Source organism: Pelecanus crispus, chromosome Z (assembly GCF_030463565.1).
Source record: "Pelecanus crispus isolate bPelCri1 chromosome Z, bPelCri1.pri, whole genome shotgun sequence".
Lineage (NCBI taxonomy): Eukaryota > Metazoa > Chordata > Aves > Pelecaniformes > Pelecanidae > Pelecanus > Pelecanus crispus.
This window is the reverse complement of record NC_134676.1, coordinates 79,149,753-79,171,562: the sequence shown is the minus strand read 5'-3', so window position 1 is coordinate 79,171,562 and position 21,810 is coordinate 79,149,753. Positions and strand designations below refer to the sequence as shown.

Sequence of the window (21,810 nt, the reverse complement as noted above, 5' to 3'; positions counted from 1 at the left end):
TTGTCTGCCAGTGCTGTTATCTTGGAAACAAATTACAGTAACAAATTTAGACCAAAAAAATGGATTATCTACTCAGCACATTAAAACTCTGAAACGGCAAACACGTTCAAATTTGTTTGAAATAAAGCCTGCACATAGGTAATTTTAAAGAGATTTAAGAATAAAGTAGTATCCTTCAGGAAAGTAGGACTACTGATACACTAAAACCATGCTCGAGTGTGGACAGTCTAGAAGCTCAAATTAAGTCTTCCCTAAACAGACATTATTTTAAAGCTTTTACCAATGCAGGAGCATGTTTATGTATCTGGTACTGATACGTGGAACAGATTTGGCTTTCTTCTGTTTCTTACTTTACTAGAGCATTGCTCACCAGTACATGATCTATTTTTGTGAACTTGGCCTTCCATCTTGTTTTGAACTGTTCAGCCATAGTTCCCTCAACATAGCTAACAGCTTTGCAATTTTAGTCCAAACTTCTGTTTGGTCACTGTTCTTCATTTAAACTTAAAATATGTAAGAAAGCCTCTCATGTAATGGGAAAACTTGCCATAAAAATGTATGAAGGTTTTCTTGGGTACATGTTTCCACATTTAATAAAAATGCAATTTTCAGTTTTAATTCAAAATGATCACTTTCTAGCCACTGTCTAATTTCAATGTGGAAAAGAAATTGGGAAAGCAAATTACCTTTTTATTTATTTGAATTCAGCATCATAAATATTTGCTGAAAGACATGGTTTTGGGGAAATCAGATCAAAACAAGATCTACTACCTAGTTGCTATGAACAATACAGTGGGACTTGATACTGAAAGCTCCTTCCACATCCCCAAAAGTGGATTGCCTAACATCTGATATGTATGAGTTTGTAAGAGCCTAATTCACAATAGTAATTTCATTTGTCTATTCCGTGTTTTCACTGTATCTCATGGATTATTCAGGGTGCCCCTTAGCTGTGCAGGGTTCTGTGGTTGTATCTCTCAGGAGAGTGGCCAAGCAGGCTTGTTCACAGGGTCTGGTAATTAAGGACTGGATAATATGTCCACCAGGTGTGCACTCAGAAATAAGGTATTCGTACGCTACCTCGCTGTTCCCTTGAGAACTTGTACAGTTCTTCTTGCAGTTAGGTCTGGGGATCCCTTAAGATTTTAAGATGCTGAGACAAGAAGCTTAATTTTGCTAGGAGAAAATTCTGGCAGTTTAGCACCAGTTTTCATAGGGAATCAGCAAAAAACATGGGGATTTTGAAAGGTGATGCATTTTCTTAATACCCTGGGTGTACTAGGAAATAGACCATACAATTTAGAAGTTTGGTCTGTTACAGAGATATATACAGTTCCTCAGGTTAGGAGGGAATTATAACAATAACCATGACCAAAGCTATGTTTGTCCCTATAGAGTGAATCATCAGTAATTGTTTTTGATATGAAGATTTATTTCTATGGAACAACTGCTCCAATCCTTGAGGAGCCAAATTATCAACTGGATGAACTGGATATTTGTAGGCTTTACTTCTGTTGTTTTATCTTCATGTTTTCTTCTCTCTCCTTCGGATTTTCCCATTAAATGTACCATGCCAGATCTTTGCAAAAAAAGAGCAATTTGCCCAATAAACGCACGGAAAGTTGTTCACATCTGTAACTAGAGCCCTACAATAGAGAGTTTATTTCATTACAGACATAGAGCATAACAACAAATAAGGAGTGGCGGTGCAATATCCTGAGAGATCTTACTGTTCAAGATTAGGAAAGTTAGCATCTCGCAGACTCAGACATTAGACAAGATGATTTCTAACAGTGATATAAAATAGCTTGAAACAAAAGCTGATATTTGCTGTGCAGATTGGAGGAAAATAAAATCCAAACAGAGGACGTTTAATTGAGGGAGAAGTTTACTGAAGCTATAATTTACTAGGAGACTTTGAAAAGTATGTTACTGATAACAAGCTTGCTAGCAGCAAAACTGGTAGCTAGGATCCAGTAGCCACTGCTGTCTTTTCTAATGCAGAGGTGCATCCTGCAGAGTCTGTAGTCCCCAGCAGAGAGGTTGGGTTTCTTGATCTAGGTAGGTTGTGGACCAGGGACTGCGATATCCACGGGCCACACCTTCTGTTACAGATGAGCAAAGTGCAGGTGCCCTTCCAGTGGACATCAAAGTCCATCTCCAACATGAGCACAGAGCATGTCCAACAGTTTAGTGGAAAAGAAAAGCAGAGTTTGCTGAATTGCTGTCTAAAAACATGACATTCAAAAGCAGGTGTAAGCTGTTCCCAGGTCTGTTCTCATTTTTCTGATTAACCTAGTTTTGGTTTGATTTACATTTACATTAATGGTTAAGGAAGAGAATAAAAGTTCCTAAACTAGGGCTGAAATACAGACATTGAAGACTGGCATGAGTAAAGTGGAAGCTGGAGCTTTCTGTTAGTTGAAAATCAAGTAAATTTTTTTGGGGGGGACAAAAAGCATCCATACAATAAACATTTTTAGCCTTGTAGTGGCTATTTGAGAGGTGTGAATCAAAATGCTGTATATGCTTAGGGACCCTAATTTTGAGGGCTTTTTTTGTGGCAAGTATCCTCTTGCAAAAATGTTGCAGTGCATCTATTTTGTGCATGTTTGCCTAAAACCACAAAAACAAATATTTTTTTTTTTATGGATTGTTGTACATGCATCTGGCAAACACTTGTTTCTGGTGGGGACAGGAGGAAGATTTGGTAGCTGGTGGTTTAGCATATTTATGTGAATTACTTAAAGCATTGGTAAACTATTGTCAACTTTGTTCACATTGCACAAGATACTCATGTAGTCTACTGCTGGCATTATAACCTCAGTGATCCATGCATATTCTGTAAATTCCTGTAGGTTTTGTGTAAGAAACTTTGTCACCATTGCTTACTACTGTAAATTCTTGTTTTGAAGCAAGAGGTGGCTTTTGATTGTACAGCCATGTGTATTATATACTACAACAGTACTTGTTCTGTCCTCAAAACTTGCTGTTCACATACAGTTAAAGCTTTGTTAAGCACGCTTAGTGGTTTCAGAATTTATTTCAAACAGCAGATATATAAGCCATTTACGGGAATATTAAATGTAACGTAAAGATAATTCAACCCAGTTCGTATCCTTTTTGAGAGGTTGGGGTTGGATTTTAGCAGACAACAGGCAGCTGCAGGTGAGCACATTTCATGGCTCCGTGCTGGGTATGCAGTGTGTGCGTCCCAGCCGCAGCTGCCTGCAGCTGCCTGCAAGCCTAAGAGATTGGGCTCTGCACAGGGAACTGCCCGGGAGGGAAAGAAAGTCTCTCCTCTTGCTGTCCCCTGGCAAAGGCAGGCTGCGGGACCTCAGCAGACTGTCACAGAGAGACCCGCCAGCCTACAGGCTTCCTTGCACTAAGTGAGCAAAGAGATACTAGCTTTCCCTCTGGTATCTCTTTTTTTTTTTTTTTTTTTTCTTTTTCAAAACCTTCTGCATCCATGCCAGGACAGATGACCATCTCTAAGGGTATGCAGGGGGTAAAAGCGCTGCCTCCATATTGTGTCCTCGTCCCCAGCTACGACAGGCTTTACGTGAGGTAGTGTTTTAAGGAGGATTTAATTATTTGTCTGTTTATCAAGAGAGAAAAATCATCTGAATTCTTGAACTCTGGATTCTTTTTTTATTAGTATTTTCTGATATACAACAAAGAGCTGAAAATGTATTTGTGTTCTTTGCTGGTTTCTGACATCAGAAATTCAAATCCTGTCTAGACTGAAAAACAATGATGGGAACAGTGAAAAAGCTGGGAAAATTGAAGGGGATTCTTAACTTGGATTATTTTAAGTTGTATTTTTTATTTGTTTTTATTGATAGTTTAAATGACTAGGTTAATCTTTTGAATAAAGGCAGTCTTTGTTAGTGACATTGCACCTTCACCTTTTCACATAAGACTTTGAGTACTTGCAATAAATGTTCCTCACACTTCCAAGCCATTCTGTAGATAAATTCTCTATATTTCTAAGGTAAAAAAAAAAAAAAAGTTTCTACAGATTGCTTCAGCCCTTTGCAGAGAACAACAGGGTGATCCCAATCCCATAATCCCAAGTATTTGCAGGTCCCATTTCAGGTGTATTTTGGACAAAGAATGACTTTGAACATCATAAACGAACCTAATGTTCAAACTCCACTCTTTGGAAGTAAAGAAAACCTCAGTTATTTTCCAAACCAGAAAGAATTAAATTTGCCAATATAAATATTAAAGTAGAAAATGCATGCAAAACTTGATACTGCCTCTGACCTTAAGCATTAATATTGGTAATATTGGAGTCGTCACAAAGTTTGGGTATTTCAGAACAGCTGTATTTCTCCTCAGTGTGTGCTTCATTATCGACAGCTACCACAGAGAGCAATCCATGCCATACTGAGAGTTCAAAAGCATGGTGGTACACAATTCCCACAGCATCACAAATATGTGGATGTGTGCAAGTGTCATGCTAGGATGAGTAACCACTGCAGTTCTGAATTTCTCCAGACCTTGTGTATAATTTTTAAAAACAGCCTCTGGGATGTTTTCAGAAGGGCAGTAGTCCATGCTGGTGAGAGGTCCAACATGCTGCCTGACAGTGATGCCTTTCCACATGGTTTAGGGTCTTGCTTTGGGGAATCGTTAACTATCCCAGCTGCTGCCCTGGGAAGGACTTATATCATGGATATATCTTTATTTGAAGCCCTTCAACTGCATCAGAAAACAGACCCGCCCCTGAAGGCTTCCCGTCTTTCAAAATCCTTTTTGAAATACACAGCTGTTGAAGTGCTGGGAGGTTTGGTGGTGCTAGCTCTGTTGTACCAAAATACAACCCTGTGTACATTTGTGTCTTGAGAGAGCTTCCCCTCAGAGAGTGCCTCTGACAGCCAGTGTAGCACAGCTCCGGGAACCCGGTGTTTGGAGAAGCCACCTTGTCTAAGGACCAAACAAGGGAAACAAGGTCATAAAATCAAGCCTCACTGTTTTATCTTAAAAAATTCCTTGCAAGACTGGGGAGCTGCAAAAACATGGATTGTGTGTCACTAACTACAAAGCATATCTGGGTTGGAGCCTCATACAAGGCTATTACAGACTGTGTTTTGTAATGGTAACAGCTGTACCACCACATCAGACTTGTTTCTGCTCCACTCTGTGGCCTGATTCATCCTACCTTAATTTTAGCTGTCTAAAAATTACCAGCCTAGGTCTCTTCTTAAGTCAGAGGAGGAGCAGAAGAGGAGATGCCTCTGGAAGATTGTATTATGGCATCAATTACCCTCTCCACTGATTAATCCTGCATGCTTTTCAAGGCCTACAGTTAGGTGGAATGAATCCAAGGGTTTATATTTAGCTTCACATCCCTGTACACAAAAGTGTATTTATTTGAGCCCTGGTATGGGCAAGAATAATGCAGCTCCTAAGAACCTGAATCTGAGTGGCTTCCAGATGAGTTTCAGAATCCTTCAATCTCAAACACGAGATTTCTGCCCCATAGTTGCTATTTTCTTCATCTTTACTTCCTTTTTTATAAACAGGTGTAGCTTGAACTAACTTGTTTGAACATTTGTAGGTTTACACCTGCCTAGAAATCCCCACGTTTATTTGTTCAGTGGGCTCTCTCACTCTTCGCCTGCGCTGATTCATTCATTGAAAGCAACCCACGAAGAAACTATTGCATAGATGAATTAACACCAGCAATAGCATATGCTGCTTTTAAATTCAGCTGTGAGGTTGTAAGAAAGATATTAGTGTTCATACTTTCTAGGGATGGCTAAAGATTCCTTTCCTAAGAGCTTTAAGGAATAAATCTAGGAGCTCCTAATTTAGGATTGTGAGAATACAGGTAGTAATGGCAGTTTGGGGGGGGGGGAGGGAGGGGTTGTAAACTTGCAGTAAACTTATATGATTTCACATACTGGTTTGGAGATGAGGAAAGTACCCAGTTTCAGATAGACCAGATCTTTGCAGACAGTGTTACTGTGGATTAGCAATGCCCACTTATAGCATGTTCTACTTCAGGCTTGCACCATCCACCTTCCTTATTCAAGTTGAACTTGATGTCTTTCTTCATTAACTGCCAGTACAAAATCGCAGCAGCAGTTGTACCAGTTCTTGTTGCGAGCTGAGGAACAGCTGAAGTTTAAAAACGCAAATGGCGTAACTTGCACCTTTTCACCTTCATGAAGTGTCCACATTCTCACAGCTGGGCCTGAGACAGCAGCTGCCTCCAAAGCTGCCATATAACTTCATCACACAGAAGTGGGTGTCATTTTTTTTGTGAGTTTAACAGGAGCGGTATTGGTACATTTGCTTTATTTCCTGAGTTGTGAGTCATTCAGTGTTGAAAATGATATGCATTGTGTGTAGCTATGAATAGAAAAATTGAGAATTGTTTTTTATGATATGCTAGTATAATCCCTGCTCTGCTGTTCAATATTTTGAGTGCCGAACTTAACCAAAATGTTATCTTCGCGGATTATGTTAGCCTCATCTCTGCATGAAAATGGGTATGAATTTCCAGTTACAGTTTCTGGGTTCTCAGTGAATTCTGGGCCAAAGGTAAAACAGTTGCAGTGGGAAAGGTTGCTGTGGCAGCCACAGACTGACAACTTTTCAGATGCATAAAGCCATTCTGTCTGTCAGCTGACACTCTTCCAGTTTTCTCTGTGGATCACCATGTTCTTGAATATCCTGATGGGTATTGTCAGCCAATGGAGGAAAGGTGGGCAAGCTCACCACCCAGGAAGGGTAGAAATGTAGTGAGTAATGAGCTATCTTCTCGAGCAATCATTTATTTTTAGTGCTTGACTTTCAATTAACATTTGTATCTTCAGTTATTATTTTTCCATTCAGTATCTTGAGGTGGTATGAGCAAAAATATATGAATATGTATAATTTACAAGAAATATAGGCTTGTATCGTGCCTTTGTAATTCTCTTCAGCTTCAGTATCGATAAGCTACAAGCAGACAAACTTCTTCCCTCTTTTGGGGTGTTCTTTACTACATAGTAGCTGATGGCTTCATTAATACTGGCTATTTGAGTCTTCTGGGGCTGACATTTATGTTTTCCCGGGTGAAAATGCCACAGTATTCTCACCAGACATAAGCACAATGACATATCACTGCAGCACATGCTGTCTCTTAGCTTCTCTCTATGCGTGCTTGCATGTTGGAAATTTAGAAATGCTGCTGTATAAATTGCTACATTGTTTACCCAATACAGGTGTTTTTCTGCATCCCTTTTTTGCTCGAAACTCCAATTAACTTGAAAGTTAACGATGGCTTGAAAGGGGGTTTTGGAAGCACAAAGGATGCAGGGAGCAACTCTTCAGTAGTTTACAGGCTGCTGTAAATTAGTGTCTTCTCAGCAAAGAAATGTAGCATTTTAGCAGTAACTTCCTAGTGAAAACACTGAGCGTGCTTATCACTTGAGATTTTAAGTAAAAAAAAAAAAAAAAAGTGTCAGACTCTATAATTGTATCTCATCTAATTTTGACACTTAACCAGTAATATTCAATGAGGTATGAACGTCAGTTTTATCTTCATGTTCATGATACACTGACCAACGCAGAACTGAAAGGTAAACATGAATGTTTTAGTATTGCAGCTACACAAGAAATAACAGGTTTCAAGAGGTTCTGTTTTGATTTTGTTTCTTTAATACATTTTCACTGCAGAAGTATTTTTCTGTATAGTTACCTGAGGCTTCCTTCACCAACCAAAATAGTCTGTAGCCTTCTGCACTGTGAAAGGCAAGCCCTGTGGAGAAACATGGGCTTTGTGCTTGCCCAGCAAATTAGCAGAAATTTCATCCAAGCCATAAAAGCCTCTTATGTTAATCTGTGTTTATGTAATTAAAGCAATCAGGGATAGGAGCTTCAGGAATAATGAGGTCTCTCTATCCTCTGTTTTACTCTCTCTCTGTACTTCACAGGGATTTAAGAGATCTTTTTTCCAAGGCTCAGCTGTGTCTCTTTAAACCAGTGCAGTCTAAGCATCATGTGAGATTCAGTTTATGGAGATAGCATTGGAGTGTGAAAGATTTACTTTTGGTAGCAAGGAGTAACACATGTCCCTGTGGACATGGGCCCTTGCAAACAAGTCTGATACCGAGAACAAAAAAAAAAAAGTCAAGATGGTACCAGTACATCAGACTCTGTACTACAGTGGGGTTTTTAGCTTTCGTCATTTGTACTTTCTTTTGCAGGAGAGGAGATGGGGAATCTTAGATCACATGGGGAATTTTAGAAGTATATCACTCAACAATCATTTTATAAAGTCTAACTTCAAAATGCACTATGATTTATTACAAAAATATATTTTCTTCTGTTTGCCAACATGGTTGTTCCATTTTGTGATAAGTTAAACTCAGCAGTTAATTTGTTGCACTGCCTAGCTGCATGAATTCATCCAGTGTACATATGTACCTGTGCAGCATTACTTTGGGTTTTGTATTTGAATTTGCAGTATTGATTATTATTTTTGTATTTACTTTGCCTCTGTTATTGGAATTGTAGTAAACATAATTTATACATATGATTTTACAACTGTTTTGCAACTGAAAAGTCTTCTTTAAAATTGTAAAGTTTTATTGATGGATACTCATTAAAATGGTATAAGAATTATATTAACAATTGTTTTGTGTTTTGATGCTCTCTGTACATAAATATATGTCTATTTATCTGTTTAATGGTGCTTGTGTCTTGCAATTTTGGATACATTTTAGAATAAAGTTTCATTTTACAAGAAGTAGTTGTATTTTCACAAGCTGTGTCAAAAAAAAACCTTTTTTTCCATGAATAACTAGGGTTATGAAAGAAACATACAATTCTCTAAAACATTTATAACTTCAGGCAGTAATACATTTGTTTCAAGAATATAGACGAACACGGTCTACAAAGATGCTCAGCTATATATTGCAGTTGATTTACTGCAGTAACTGACATCTGTATTTAAAACATTATCAAAAAGACCCATCTTGGAGGCATGTCCTACAGCTGCTGACTCGATTGGTACAAAAAGATTTGTGGAGGTGTTAATGATGTCACAATTATCACATTAGTCTCTTATTTACCAAGGAACGCCAAAGCTCTCCAGTCGTGCATACATCTGTTTAAATGTAGAAGGTATTTTGGTAGAAACCCAAAAACCAATTCTAGATTACAGGCTTCTGTGGAACTGTGGTTCTTAATCGGACCTCCTTTACTACCCTTTTGTTCCATACCATTTCTCAGAATAAATTCTAACTTGGATGAAATGCCAGTCTGGAGCAGTGACACTATTAGATGAGTGGGCTGCTAGCTGTCTACGTGCTGCGTGATTGAATAGTACTCCTTACTCACAGTAATGGCTTTACTTTACAGAAGATTTATTCACACCTAATATTGGGCTCATCTTTTATTAATAAAATGCCTTACCTCTTCTGGCACAATTCCTCTACAGGCATTGCACTGTGTCTTGTTCCTCACAGCGCTCGTGAGATATGCTATTGTGCCAGCACAAAGCTTTTTAAGTTAGGTAGCTTCACTTACAAATGCATGTTATTAGGAGATGATAACCTAATATCCATTCTGTTTTTTCTTTGTAAATGTATTTAAACCAGTACTGCACCCATTGTTGTTTTTACTATTTCAGTTCGGCAGGAGAAGCCTCAAGCCATTAAGTGCAAATCATTTATTCACAAAAGCTTTTTAAAGCTGCATTAGCAAGCAACAGTTCTGGAGGGAAGCCAATTTCTTAGTCGGTTAACCAAACTGTTAAAGTTGAGCTCACTCTAATTCACCACCAGTTCTCATTTCAAAAGAACAGTTTCACCAAAGACAGTGAGTGATGCATGGGTTTGGATGTAAGGCATCCTCTACCTGTCTTTGACCATTTGTTTCTCGTGCCACAGTGGGCATCAATAAAGAGAAATATCATGTTTCACAAAGGTGCTTCCCAGAACCTGCCTCAGCCATGTAATGTTGGTCCAGCCACCTTCATCTGGTGGTGATGTGAGAGGTGCTGGTGTAGGCTACTCTGCCACAAAAGGTACTTTTCAACTGGGAAAACACTGAAAAGCATAGATCTCCTCTGTGAACTTGGGCCAGTAACTTAATTCCACTAATTTTTCAGCTGTGCCAGAACAATAGTGACTTTGCAGGTATTCTGAGGACAAATACACGAAGGCTGTAAAATACTCAGTTACTCCAGTGGAGACTGTGTAAGAAGCTAAAGGAGCATAAGGGACTGCAGAGAAAGGAGTCATTGAAGCCAGCTGGAAGACAGGCATTAATTAGTCTGTTACCTCAGCAGGAAGGGTCCAAGAAGAGGAGCTGCAGGGCAGGAGAAATGTGGCTTACGAAAGCAGGGGCTCGTTTGGAAAAGGGCGTTTTAGGCTGTGAGTTCCCTCACCTCACTCTCCAGGTGCGTCTGCCAAGTGTCCACAGCAGTGGAAGCCATGTGCATTGCTCATTTGGATCCTGGGTGGCCATCCCTGTTCTGCAAGGGCAGCTCCTACTTCCACAGGACACCTTTCAAGTGACATCCTTCCCTCAGAAATCAAGAGGTACTACTGTCATGGGAAGTACTACTGTCATGGGAAGTACTACTGTCATGGGAAGTACTACTGTCATGGGAAGTACTACTGTCATGGTTTAACCCCAGCCAGCAACTAAGCACCAGCAGCCGCTCGCTCACTCCCCCTGCCCCGAGGGGAGTGCGAACGGGGATGGGGGAGACAATCGGAAGAGTAAGAATGAGAAACACTCCTGGGTTGAGATAAGAACAGTTTAATAATTGAAACAAAATAAAGTAAAAAAATAGTAATAATAGTAACAATATAATAATAAGAGTAGTAATAATATCCAAAGCAAGTGATGCACAATGCAATTGCTCACCACCCGCCCACCGATACCCAGACAGTTCCTAAGCAGCGATCGCTGCCTCCTGGCCAACACCCCCCAGTTTCTATACTAAGCATGACGTCATATGGTATGGAATAGCCCTTTGGGCAGTTTGGATCAACTCTTCTGGCTGTGCCCCCTCCCAGTTTCTTGTGCACCTGGCAGAGCATGGGAAGCTGAAAAGTCCTTGACTAGCTTAAGCAGTACTTAACAACAACTAAACCATCAGTGTGTTACCAGCATTCTTCTCCTACTAAATCCAAAGCACAGCACTATGCCTGCTACTAGGAAGAAAATTAACTCTATCCCAGCCAAAACCAGGACAGGTATGTACAGCTCTGAGGTGTGTTTCTCAAATACCAGCTTTCCCTTGCCCCAACAGAAACAAGAGAAGTTACCTCTTCTGTTTCTCTAAACTCCTCCATACAGCCTAAAAGAGGTCCTCTGACCACTTGCCCCAAGCACGTACTCGTCCACGTACTTCAGAAAGTTTTAGATGTGAGCAGATTTAGATTTTACGTTCACCTCTTTGTGATACTGACAGCTTTGTAACTCCTAATCTCACAGCATACAACAGATATATTATGGGCCAAACACCTGATCACTGGCACTATGTTAAATGGAGGTGAAAGCTACCGGCAAAAGAACAACAACTAAGCATTACCTTAGAGAAAGCCTGGTCAATGAATGTGACAAGGTAAACCTGAAAACAAATTTACAAATTACTGGCCTAGGCAGGCAAAACACAAGTTAATTTTTCTTGTATAGAAAAGGGGTTAGTTCTGTTTAAAGACTCTGCCTTCTGACATCCAGGAAGTTCATACGTGAGTTTTTGTCGTCTGGATTGAGCAGATGAGGAAGGAGAGAATACCGGCTGTGTACTATTTACAAACTCAGTTCAGGTAGCAAGACTGAGCTATGCCACTGCCACTTCCAAGAGAGTCTGTTTCCTTCCTTCACAGAATGCAGTCAAAGAAGGAAAAAGAAATTGGTACAAACGTTTTTTCTGAAGCTACAGAATAGAAATAAATCTAGGGAATAGCACAGCATGCTGATTTTCAGAGCCAGTATCTTCTGGAAGGTAACTAGTGTGATGGTACAGCCATCCTGTTGCTTGCTAAAATAGTATGTGACAAAGAAACACAGACCTTGCTGTAGTGCAGTGATGGACCATGTGGGAAAAAAATCCCTGCTGCACTGAGAAACCCTATCTTGGTGAGGCAGGTTGGTTAAAATTCAAATTTTCCTGGCTGTTACGGGTTAAAGCTGGATCTTTATCAATGTTTAAATGAACACGCATTCAATGTTTAAATGAACACGCATTCAGGGTATAAATTCATTTATGTATGTTTTTAATAAACATGGCAAGCCGGTCATTGGAATAGTGGGTAACAAGCCGCAGCTAGATGATAAAGAGGAAGGGCTGTAAGGAAAGGCCGCAGAAAAGTCAGTCTTGCTGCCCTGCTGAAAACCCTGCTATTTACAATACCCAGGGAGGGTGGCGGGGGGAATAGCGCAGAGTCAAATATAACCTTTGCAATCTTTACTTAAAGACCATTTAGAGGTTACACACTCTGCTATGTGGAAGCAGCACATGGGCTCAACCGACCAGCCCTGCCTTAAGAGCTGACGAGCGCAGCCTGTCAGCTTCCCCGAAGCGCCCTCCTCGCCTGGCTGAGCCTTCGCAAGCAGCGACGCTGCCTCCGCGGCGATGGCCAAACGCTGACCTTCCCGACCCGCTCAAAAGCGACTGCTCTGCTCTTCCTCAGCAGCGCTTACCTTTTCACAGTTTGCAAGAGCAACACCCCGCAGCACCTTACCGGCCACGCAGGAGGGGGCCGGAGCAGCCCCCGTGCGGTCCCTGCTTGAACCGCCGTGCGAGCGCCTGACGGCGGCAGGCGCCCACAGGCCCAGGCCGCGGCAGGCCCAGGCCGCGGCAGGCCCAGGCCGCGGCAGGCCCAGGCCGCGGCAGGCCCAGGCCGCGGCAGGCCCAGGCCGCGGCAGGCCCAGGCCGCGGCAGGCCCAGGCCGCGGCAGGCCCAGGCCGGCGCTCCGGCGCCGGGAGGCGGCAGCGTCTGCCCAGGGCCCGCTGCCAGGCGGTGACAGCACTGAGCGAGCAAGACCTCAAAATAAGAAAAAAGTAAACAATAATCTGAGCGGGACGGTGAATACTCGGGTGGCAACGCACACACCAAGACCCGCCAGCAGGGCGGGCGGCCGCGCCACCGCGGCGGCTGATGCCAGGCCGTGAGGCGGCCTCGGAGGCGCCGGGGCGGGAGCCGCGGGGCACGGAAAGGGGCCGCGGGGCGTCGGAACGGCCCCAGCTCTCCGCCGGCCGCCGCTCCCCTGCGGGGGCCGCGTTCGCTCTGCGGTGCCCCCGTACGCGCCCCGGCACCCCCGTGCCCCCAGCCCGGCGGCTCCTCCCCGCCTCCCCGCAGCGGCGCTGCCCCGGCCCGGCCCTCGCCGGAGACCATTCCGGCCCGGCCGCGGGCGCTGGGGCGCCAGCCCCGCCCCAGCCCGTCAGGCGGCGGAGAGGCCGGGGCGGGCCCGCACTGCCGCTCCGTGCCCGGCGCAGGCTCGGCCGTCGCTGCCGCCCCTCGCTGCGCGCCCACGGGGCGGCGGGCCGCCTTCCCGGCCCGCGGCGGCCAGCGCGGGCAGCGGCTCCAGGTGGAGCGGCGGCAGCGGCCCGGCCGCGGGCAGGGGGAGCGTCGCCTCAGGGCGGCGGGGAGAGGCGCCCGGCACCGCCCCGTGCACCCCCTTCCCCTCAGAAATGCGCCTTAAACTCTTCGGCTGTGTGGGGAGGGCACCTCCTCCCCTGAAAACGGGCAGCCCCATCCCGATATTGGCCGGTGACGGGGGCGGGGAGGAGGCGAAATTTTGCCCCTGGGGAGCTGGGAGGGCTTGAGGGAAGGTTTCAGCCGGCGGGGAGTGTCTGGGATGTGGGGGCTCAGATTAGGAAGAGGCATTAAGGGAGTGCGAAAGCTTGTGGGTCTGGAGAGGAGTGTCATCTCAGGGGAGAGCGAAGCAGCGGGTGACAGGCGCGGGCAGGATGAGGAGGATTGTAAAAAAGCAGCAGAGGGGAAAAAGGGATGAAAAAAGAGAAATGCTAGAAGAAAGAAAAGTACTAATTTAAGAATATTGGTGCATGGGTGGGGGGAAAAAAGACCAAACCAAACCCAACACAGATCCAACCAGCGTGCAGAACACTCTGTGTCTGGTGTAACTCAGCTTTGAAAACTTTTAAAATCTCCTCAGCTAACTTCTGGAAGCGAAAACTGCAGCAAAAGCACTAAGAAAACCCAAGAGTTCTGCCGTCTCTGCTGTCAGTGAACTCTGTTTCCAAGTATATATATAATAGCGGGTGTATTTGGGGAGCGCGCGTCTGGAGGGTGTCCCATGCGCTGCGCGAGTGCGGTGCGCTCGCTGCGTAGGTGTGTGCTGCGCTCCGCGCAGCTTTGCGTAATCCGCTCTTCCTATATAGAAAGAGTTGGGATCCCGGAGAACTTGTCCCACACTATAACCCAGTAACTACCTAGCATGTGGCAACTTCCCAGTATGATCACACCTTTTTTTGAGATTTATTTTAGCACCAGGGAGTCATTAGATTTCAGCCCTTCAGTGACTTAGCCCTTACCAGTGCCCTCTGCAGAGAGACTCTGAACTGATCTCAGCAACCCCTGAACTCGAGCCCCTGCTCTGAAGTGGCAGAGCCCCAGCTGCTACAGCAGTTCATCCTTGCTCCCTGGACTTCAGTTAAGCTGTGATGATCTTCATCATGCGAATCTGCCACCAGAGCTCACTTTCAATCCACCTTTCATAATTGCTTTTCCTGGTTAGGCTTAGGGCAGCAGCAGTCATTCACCCCACGGAGCTAATCCTGTTGTACGCAAAGGATTTTTAACACCTTTCCTTGCTTTGCTTTTTGTCTCACAGCAGACTCAACATTCCAGGCAGTGATTTGTTTGGCTTTACCATCTTTCACCTGTATTAATGCCAGCTGATGCAGTTGCAAGTTCCCGGGTTTTGCACCTTCCTCATTTTATATCCTGCTGCTTTAGGTGTGATCCACCTGGCTGCTTCCTCATTTTTGAGGCTATTTATGACTATCACCATCTTACTCATCACCTTGCATTACCTGTCACAGTGGTGACTCCAGCATCTTAGTTGTCAGTGACCTCTTCCCGTTCGTCACAGCTTGCTGTATTTCTGATAAGTGCCTTCATGTGTTTTGCCCTTATATTTTCAAAGGGAACTCCTCAGATACTGGTATAACTCGCGCATTGTCTTCTCATTCTTCCAAGCTTTTTCTTGTGATGCTCACTAAAAATATTGGGCTGCTTGTGAGTGAGAACTCCTGCCTGCTGTGCAGTGCTATTTTCTAGGCTTCCTGATAGTCCTCTCTTTTGCCTCTGTCACTCAGGAAACTTTTTGGAGCAGGGGTTCCTTGTGTTTATACAGCTCCTAGTGTGGTGGAGATTTATCCTCTGACTTGAAACTCTAGGTGCTATGGTCAAATAAATAATAAATCACAATAACTTGCTGTAAAAAGATAACTGGCTATTGAATACTAACAGAAAAGAAGATGTTTACCTTTTCCAGATTAACTTTCATAATTAATACAAATAGTATGCATTATTTTTCGTAACCAAATGCATCCTAGGGAGGCAAAGGACACAGTTCACATTTTGGTAAAAATATTTTACAATAAGTAAATACTCGGGTTTGATTTTTTAAATCTTGTTTGTATTTGTTTTTATTTAATTCCCGCCTTTTTGGTACAGCACTGAGAACGTGTACTTAGCTGCTTACCACTCCTGTGATGATGCTAATAAGCCAGTAGATCTTTCTCCTGTGTCTGAGATTCCTCAACTGACATAAAACTTCCATACTGGTTTAACATAGCTGATATTCACAACATCCTGTTTTGAGGGAGATTGCTGAGATTTCTGTAGGCTTGTTAATGCTTTGTGACTCTTTTTGTCCTGCTACACACTTGTTAGCGCTCTCTTACCAGAATGTTCATTTTTAGAGACAGATCTTAAATACAGATTTCAAACTGAGTAGGATCATTATCATCATCTAGTCCTGATGTGACCCTTATTTCATGGTAAATATTAACTTTAATCTTATTTAGCTTATTTTTTTCTAAGGGCTCCAGAGCAGAGTTGTGTTAGAGTGATCAAAAGAAGAACTGGGATCTACTGTGTTTCATCTCTGTCTCTCATGCACAAGTACATAGGTTAATAGCTTGCTGCAAATGAAATGTGGTAATTGTGTGTCCATGTGTCTCTTTTGAAGCTGAGAAACATGCTTGTATGCCTTGTGTGACAGTGTCTATGGATGACAGACAGTTTGAAGAGACTGCCAGGTACAAAACCAGCTAACAACAATCAAATGTCTTCATTCTAGAGATTCTTATTTGGGAGAGATAAACGGTGGCATTATAAAATCTGAGACAGCTGGCCAGTGAACTCCCCAGAGTCACAAGGTTAAATCTCAAAATTGCTCTTTTCTATCTGTGATAGCCTGACCTGCCTAGAAAACAGATCAATTTCACAGGTCAAAAATAAGCAGTAGTTACTTCTACACGGCAACCTAGATGCCAGGTGAGAAACTGACAGCCCAGTGGTCTTTGGCTCTAGTTAAAGTGAATGCTGCAGACCATTACTTATGTCTGTTAAATAAGGAATACATACCTATAACAGTTACTGTATGGATTTTTTTATTGTTGCAAGTGCTCTTTCAGTTTATTTCTTACCATCTCTTTCTTTTAGCTCTTTTTAAAAAATGCGTTCATGTAACAAAACAGAAATGTTTTGCATTTGTGATCACTGAATATTGACTGAGTCTGCAACATAATACAGGACTTAATTTTTGTTTTAACCATTTTTCATGGTTTTCCAAGGGATAAAAGACACTATAAGAGGAAATAGCACATTTATTCCTAAACCATATCTTTACAGAAACTTAAAGCCATTACTTTGTAGATTTTGTGTGGTTTTATACCTTGCAATCTGGAAATTAATGAGTGCTTAGATGGGATAGACCTGGTTACAGAGACCAATGCACATGCAGTTGTCCTGACTGTGAACCAAGGAACACTGGCTGTCAGATGTACAGCTGATGTCAATTTAAAACTGTTTGCAGTACACAAGTGTAAAATAAGCATCAGCTCACAATAAGCATCCGCTCACACTTCTGAACAGCAGATTTTTAGAGTAGTGGCCATTAGGATGAGAACTAGAACCATTAGAGAAGGTGAACACGGTCATACTGAATCTAGAACTCAAGGGATTTTCTTGGTCTGTTTTACAAAATTAGTTTTAAAGTGTTTGTCCTGCCTGTAATTGTTCTGTGTTTTTAATTTTGTCCTTAGGAAGAAATTCTATCTGTGAAAACTGTAATCAGAGTCCTACAAATGAAGTCAGGGTAATGTTTTTCTTTCAGGCGTAGTATTTCAGACTTCAGTAGCTTCAGAGCAATTTTCTCTCTTGTTTCTGAGAGCAGAACAGAGCTTCTAAAATATAATGAAAATGCTTTTCCTTCCAAATTTGTTTCCAAGTATGTCTCTAGTTCTCCTTCCATTTGTGGTGCCAATGTTTCATTTTTGACAAGAATATAGGGCACAAACATAGTAACTGTAAAGTGGTTTCAGTAATTATTTTTCAGCCTCAGGTTGTCCCTAACATCCTGTTTGTAGCTTATTGTGTGATTTCCTAAATTTTGCCAGATCTTTTTGATTATACAAACATCTTGCATAAATCATAGAGCTTTTGTATCTCATTCTAGTAAATTAAAAAGATGTTTTGTAAGTTACCTGCTGTAAGGTTTCATTTACCTAACTCAGGTTACCAAATGTTCTATAAGGATTAACTCTTCTGGGCATACTTCTTCTCAGTTGACATGGAAACAGAGATTTCCACAAATCTGTATACTGCAAAACTCAGTTTTATGCCATGATAAATAAATCCCTCTTCCTTGTCTTTTAATATGCAGCAGTTCAGTGGTAGTAAGAACATCTGATTTTAAATTACATTTATTTAAATTTTGTTAGTTCTCCATATGTGAATCATATTCAGTTCATTCTGATATATTTCAAAAGCTTTCTGCCAGTTACAAGTGAAAGTGTGGTGTTCTATGAGTTCTGCCCTTACAGATCTACTTAAATGTCCAAGCTGATGGGCTTTCTTGGCTTAAATAAATAAGTTTGTCCAAAGTCAGAATATGTGATACAATGTAGAACATTTCATTTTGAAACAGTGCCAAAAAGTATATGAAAAGACATTTCCCTATCATACTGTCCAACCATCTCAGTTCTGACATCTTTATTTTCTGGTATGGCCATGGACCCCAGAGGACTACACTTTTCTGCACTGAAATGTGAGTCCAGCTGCATAGACTGCTTGGAGGACCAGGGGAGATGTCAGTCCATCAGGGTATCCAGTGTCTGTGAAGTCCAAACCCACCTTACTGCAGGACTGGCATCTCAGGCTGAGTGAGATCATGTCCAGCTTTGTTTTGTTGTTTCCACCGTGCAGTTTCCTCAAAGGCAGACAGACCCAAACTTATCTCTCTAAACCTCTCCTATTCAATGTTCTCGCACAGAGGAATTGAGGTCACCAGGGAGGTGTCACTGACAAAGGTGAAATAAGCAATCTTTGTACAGATTTGTACACTGTACACCCTGGCAGTAAGCCTGAGGTAGAGAATTCTGCAGTCCCTGCTGGGACCTCATGGATGATCTGGCATCATGATGTCCTCTGCAAGCATCTGTAGGGACTCTGAACTCCCCCTCTTTTAAGGAAATCCTCATACTCACTATCAGTATGTGTTGTGTTCAATCACAGAGTTTATCTAATGAATATATTCTGTCTTTTCTCACCTTGTACTTGTCATTACCTCTACTGCTATGTTACTGTAACCCTCTTGGGAGTTTTATGACAGATAGACACTCTTCAGAGGTGTTTCCAGCATGCTTGACTGAGTTCTGTCTCTAAGCTTTCTAAAGCCTTTGTTACGAGACCATAATGTTAACTTCTTTTCCAAGCTTAAACATAAATATTGTGTTATTGTTCTGAACACATTCTCTTTTTTGTAAATGAGCAGTGGTTCCCTTAGCTGTGCAGTTTAGAACTATTATGTCAATGATTGTGCTTTTTCTTTGCAATGAATGATGGAAAACACCTTCTGAATATGTTCCTCAAAAGCTAATGAGGGCTGTGTATCTGCAGATGGTCTTAATTCTTCCCTCTAACCATTTTTGCCCCCTCTCTACTCAAAGGCTTGCACTTGTGTTCTTGAACAAGGAAGAGGAAGTTTCTGTGTAGTTGGTTGTTCCTGTCTGGTACTGTAAAGGAGCAGGTTTCCTTTTCCCCATTCTAGTGGTTTTGGTAACAATTCATTTGAAGTTCTGGCATTGAGAGAAGCAATTTAAGAAAAAGAGTACAGGGATCTTGTTAGGTCATGCAGGAAGGAAATTAGAAAAGCAAAAGCCCAGCTAGAACTCAACCTGGCAACTGTTGTAAAAGGTAATAAAAAATGTTTTTATAAGTACATCAACAATAAAACGAGAGCCAAAGAGAATCTCCATCCTTTGCTGGATGTTGGGGGGAACATTGTCACCAAGGACGAGGAAAAGGCTGAGGTACTTAATGCCGCCTTTGCCTCTGTGTTTAATAGCCAGACCAGTCATCCCCAGGGTACTCAGCCCTCTGAGCTGGAAGACGGGGACAGGGAGCAGAACGGAGCCTCCATAGTCCAGGAGGAAGCAGTTAATGACCTGCTATGCCACCTGGACACTCACAGGTCTATGGGGCTGGATGGGATCCACCTGAGAGTATTGAGGGAGCTGGAAGAGGAGCTTGCCAAGCCACTTTGCATCATCTATCAGCAGTCCTGGTTAACAGGGGAGGTCCCTGATGACTGGAGGCTTGCCATGTGATGCCCATCTACAAGGAAGACTGGAAAGAGGATCTGGGGAACTACAGGCCTGTCAGCCTGACCTCAGTGCTGGGAAAGATTATGGAGCGGTTCGTATTGAGTGCGCTCAACAGGCATGTGCAGGTCAACCAGGGCATTGGGGCCAGCCAGCATGCGTTCATGAAAGGCAGGTCCTGCTTGATTAACCTGATCTCCTTCTATGACCTGGACCCACCTGGTGGATGAAGGAAAGGCTGTGGATGTCATCTACCTGGACTTCAGCAAAGCCTTTCACACAGCATTCTCCTAGGGAAGCTGGCGGCTCATGGCTTGGATGGGCGTAGTCTTTGCTGGGTAAAAAACTGGTTGGGTGGCCAAGCCCAGAGAGGTGTGGTAAATGGAGTTAAATCCAGTTGGCGGCCAGTCACGAGCGGTGTTCCCCAGGGCTCTGTTTTGGGGCCAGCCTTGTTTAATATCTTTATCAATGATCTGGATGAGGGGATTGAGTGCGCCCTCAGTAAGTTTGGAGATGACACCAAGTTGGGTGGGAGTGTCGATCTGCTCAAGGGTAGGATGACCCTGCAGAGGGACCTGGACAGGCTGGATCGATGGGCTGAGGCAAACTGTAATGAGGTTCAACAAGGCCAAGTGCTGGGTCCTGCACTTGGATCACAACAACCCCATGCAATGCTACAGGCTTGGGGAAGAGTGGCTGGAAAGCTGCCTGGCTGAAGAGGACCTGGGGGTGTTGGTTGACAGATGGCTGAACATGAGCCAGCAGTGTGCCCAGGTGGCCAAGAAGGCCAACAGCATCCTGGCTTGTATCAGCAATAGTGTGGCCAGCAGGAGCAGGGAGGTGATTGTTGCCCTGTACTCAGCACTGGTGAGGCCGCACCTGGAATACTGTGTCCGGGTTTGGGCCCCTCAAGACAAGAAAGACTTTGAGGTGCTGGAGCATGTCTAGAGAAGGGCAACAAAGCTGGTGAAGGGTCTGGAGCACAGGCCTTATGAGGAGCGGCTGAGGGAACTGGGGTTGTTTAGCCTGGAGAAGAGGAGGCTGAGGGGAGACCGTATTGCTTTCTACAACGACCTGAAAGGAGGTTGTAGTGAGGTGGGTGTTGGGCTCTTCTCCCAAGTAGCTAGCGATAGGACGAGAGGGAATGGGCTCAAGCTGCACCGGGGGAGGTTTAGATTGGATATTAGGAAGAATTTCTTCACAGAAAGTAGTCAAGCATTGGAACAGGCTGCCCAGAGAGGTGGTGGAGTCACCATCCCTGGAAGTGTTCAAAAAACAGGTAGATGTGGCACTTGGGGACATGGTTTAGTGGGCATGGTGGTGTTGGGTTGGACTGATGATCTTAGAGGTCCTTTCCAATTTAATGATTCCTAGTTTTTACTTTCATTATAAATAATGCAGCCACCAAGCCAGGAAACATGAAATTGCTACTCTACCCTTAATTGGTTTAGTGGTGGACTTGGTAGTGTCAGGTTAATGGTTGGAGTGGATGATCTTAAAGGTCTTTTCCAACCTAAATGATTCTATGATTCTATGATTCTAAAAGCTTTACCTTTAAATGTCAAAACTCTATTCATTTAATTAGGAAGAAATTATAAAGATTTTTTTTTAAAAAAAACTGTGGTCATACTGGTGCCAAATCCTTAGCTGCCTGTTTCATGGGTACTCAAGTGGTCTGAGTTACATTTTGCAGTCTCTGATGTAGCTAGCTGCACTTTGCCTGCTCTGGGACTGATCTTTAGCAGTTGTAAGTCAGTCTAAATTCCCTGAGGGCAGTGACCTGACACCCAGTTATTTTGGCTGTGATTCTGAGTTACCATGCACATCATGCCCTTTTACTGCTCTGCTCAATAAGACAACTTTAGGGGAAACTGCCTTCTTTCCACCCTTTCAGCATTGCGTTGTGTCAGGATATTAGGGATTTGAAAACAAGGTTACCTCTTGTTATTAACACATAACAGGCACTTTAGAAATTCCAGAAGGAAATAAATTATT

The 21,810-nt window shown here is 43.1% G+C and overlaps 1 protein-coding gene across 1 annotated transcript in view; it reads left to right on the top strand.

Moving 5' to 3' along the window:
* Positions 1 to 13,817: 13,817 nt before the first annotated feature.
* The window catches only part of ACOT12 (acyl-CoA thioesterase 12), a 36,491-nt gene continuing 28,498 nt past the window's right edge, over positions 13,818 to 21,810 (top strand). Inside the window, 2 exon segments of the mRNA XM_075727115.1 lie at positions 13,818 to 13,941; positions 16,179 to 16,248. Coding sequence (XP_075583230.1) covers positions 13,818 to 13,941; positions 16,179 to 16,248 — 194 coding nt within the window.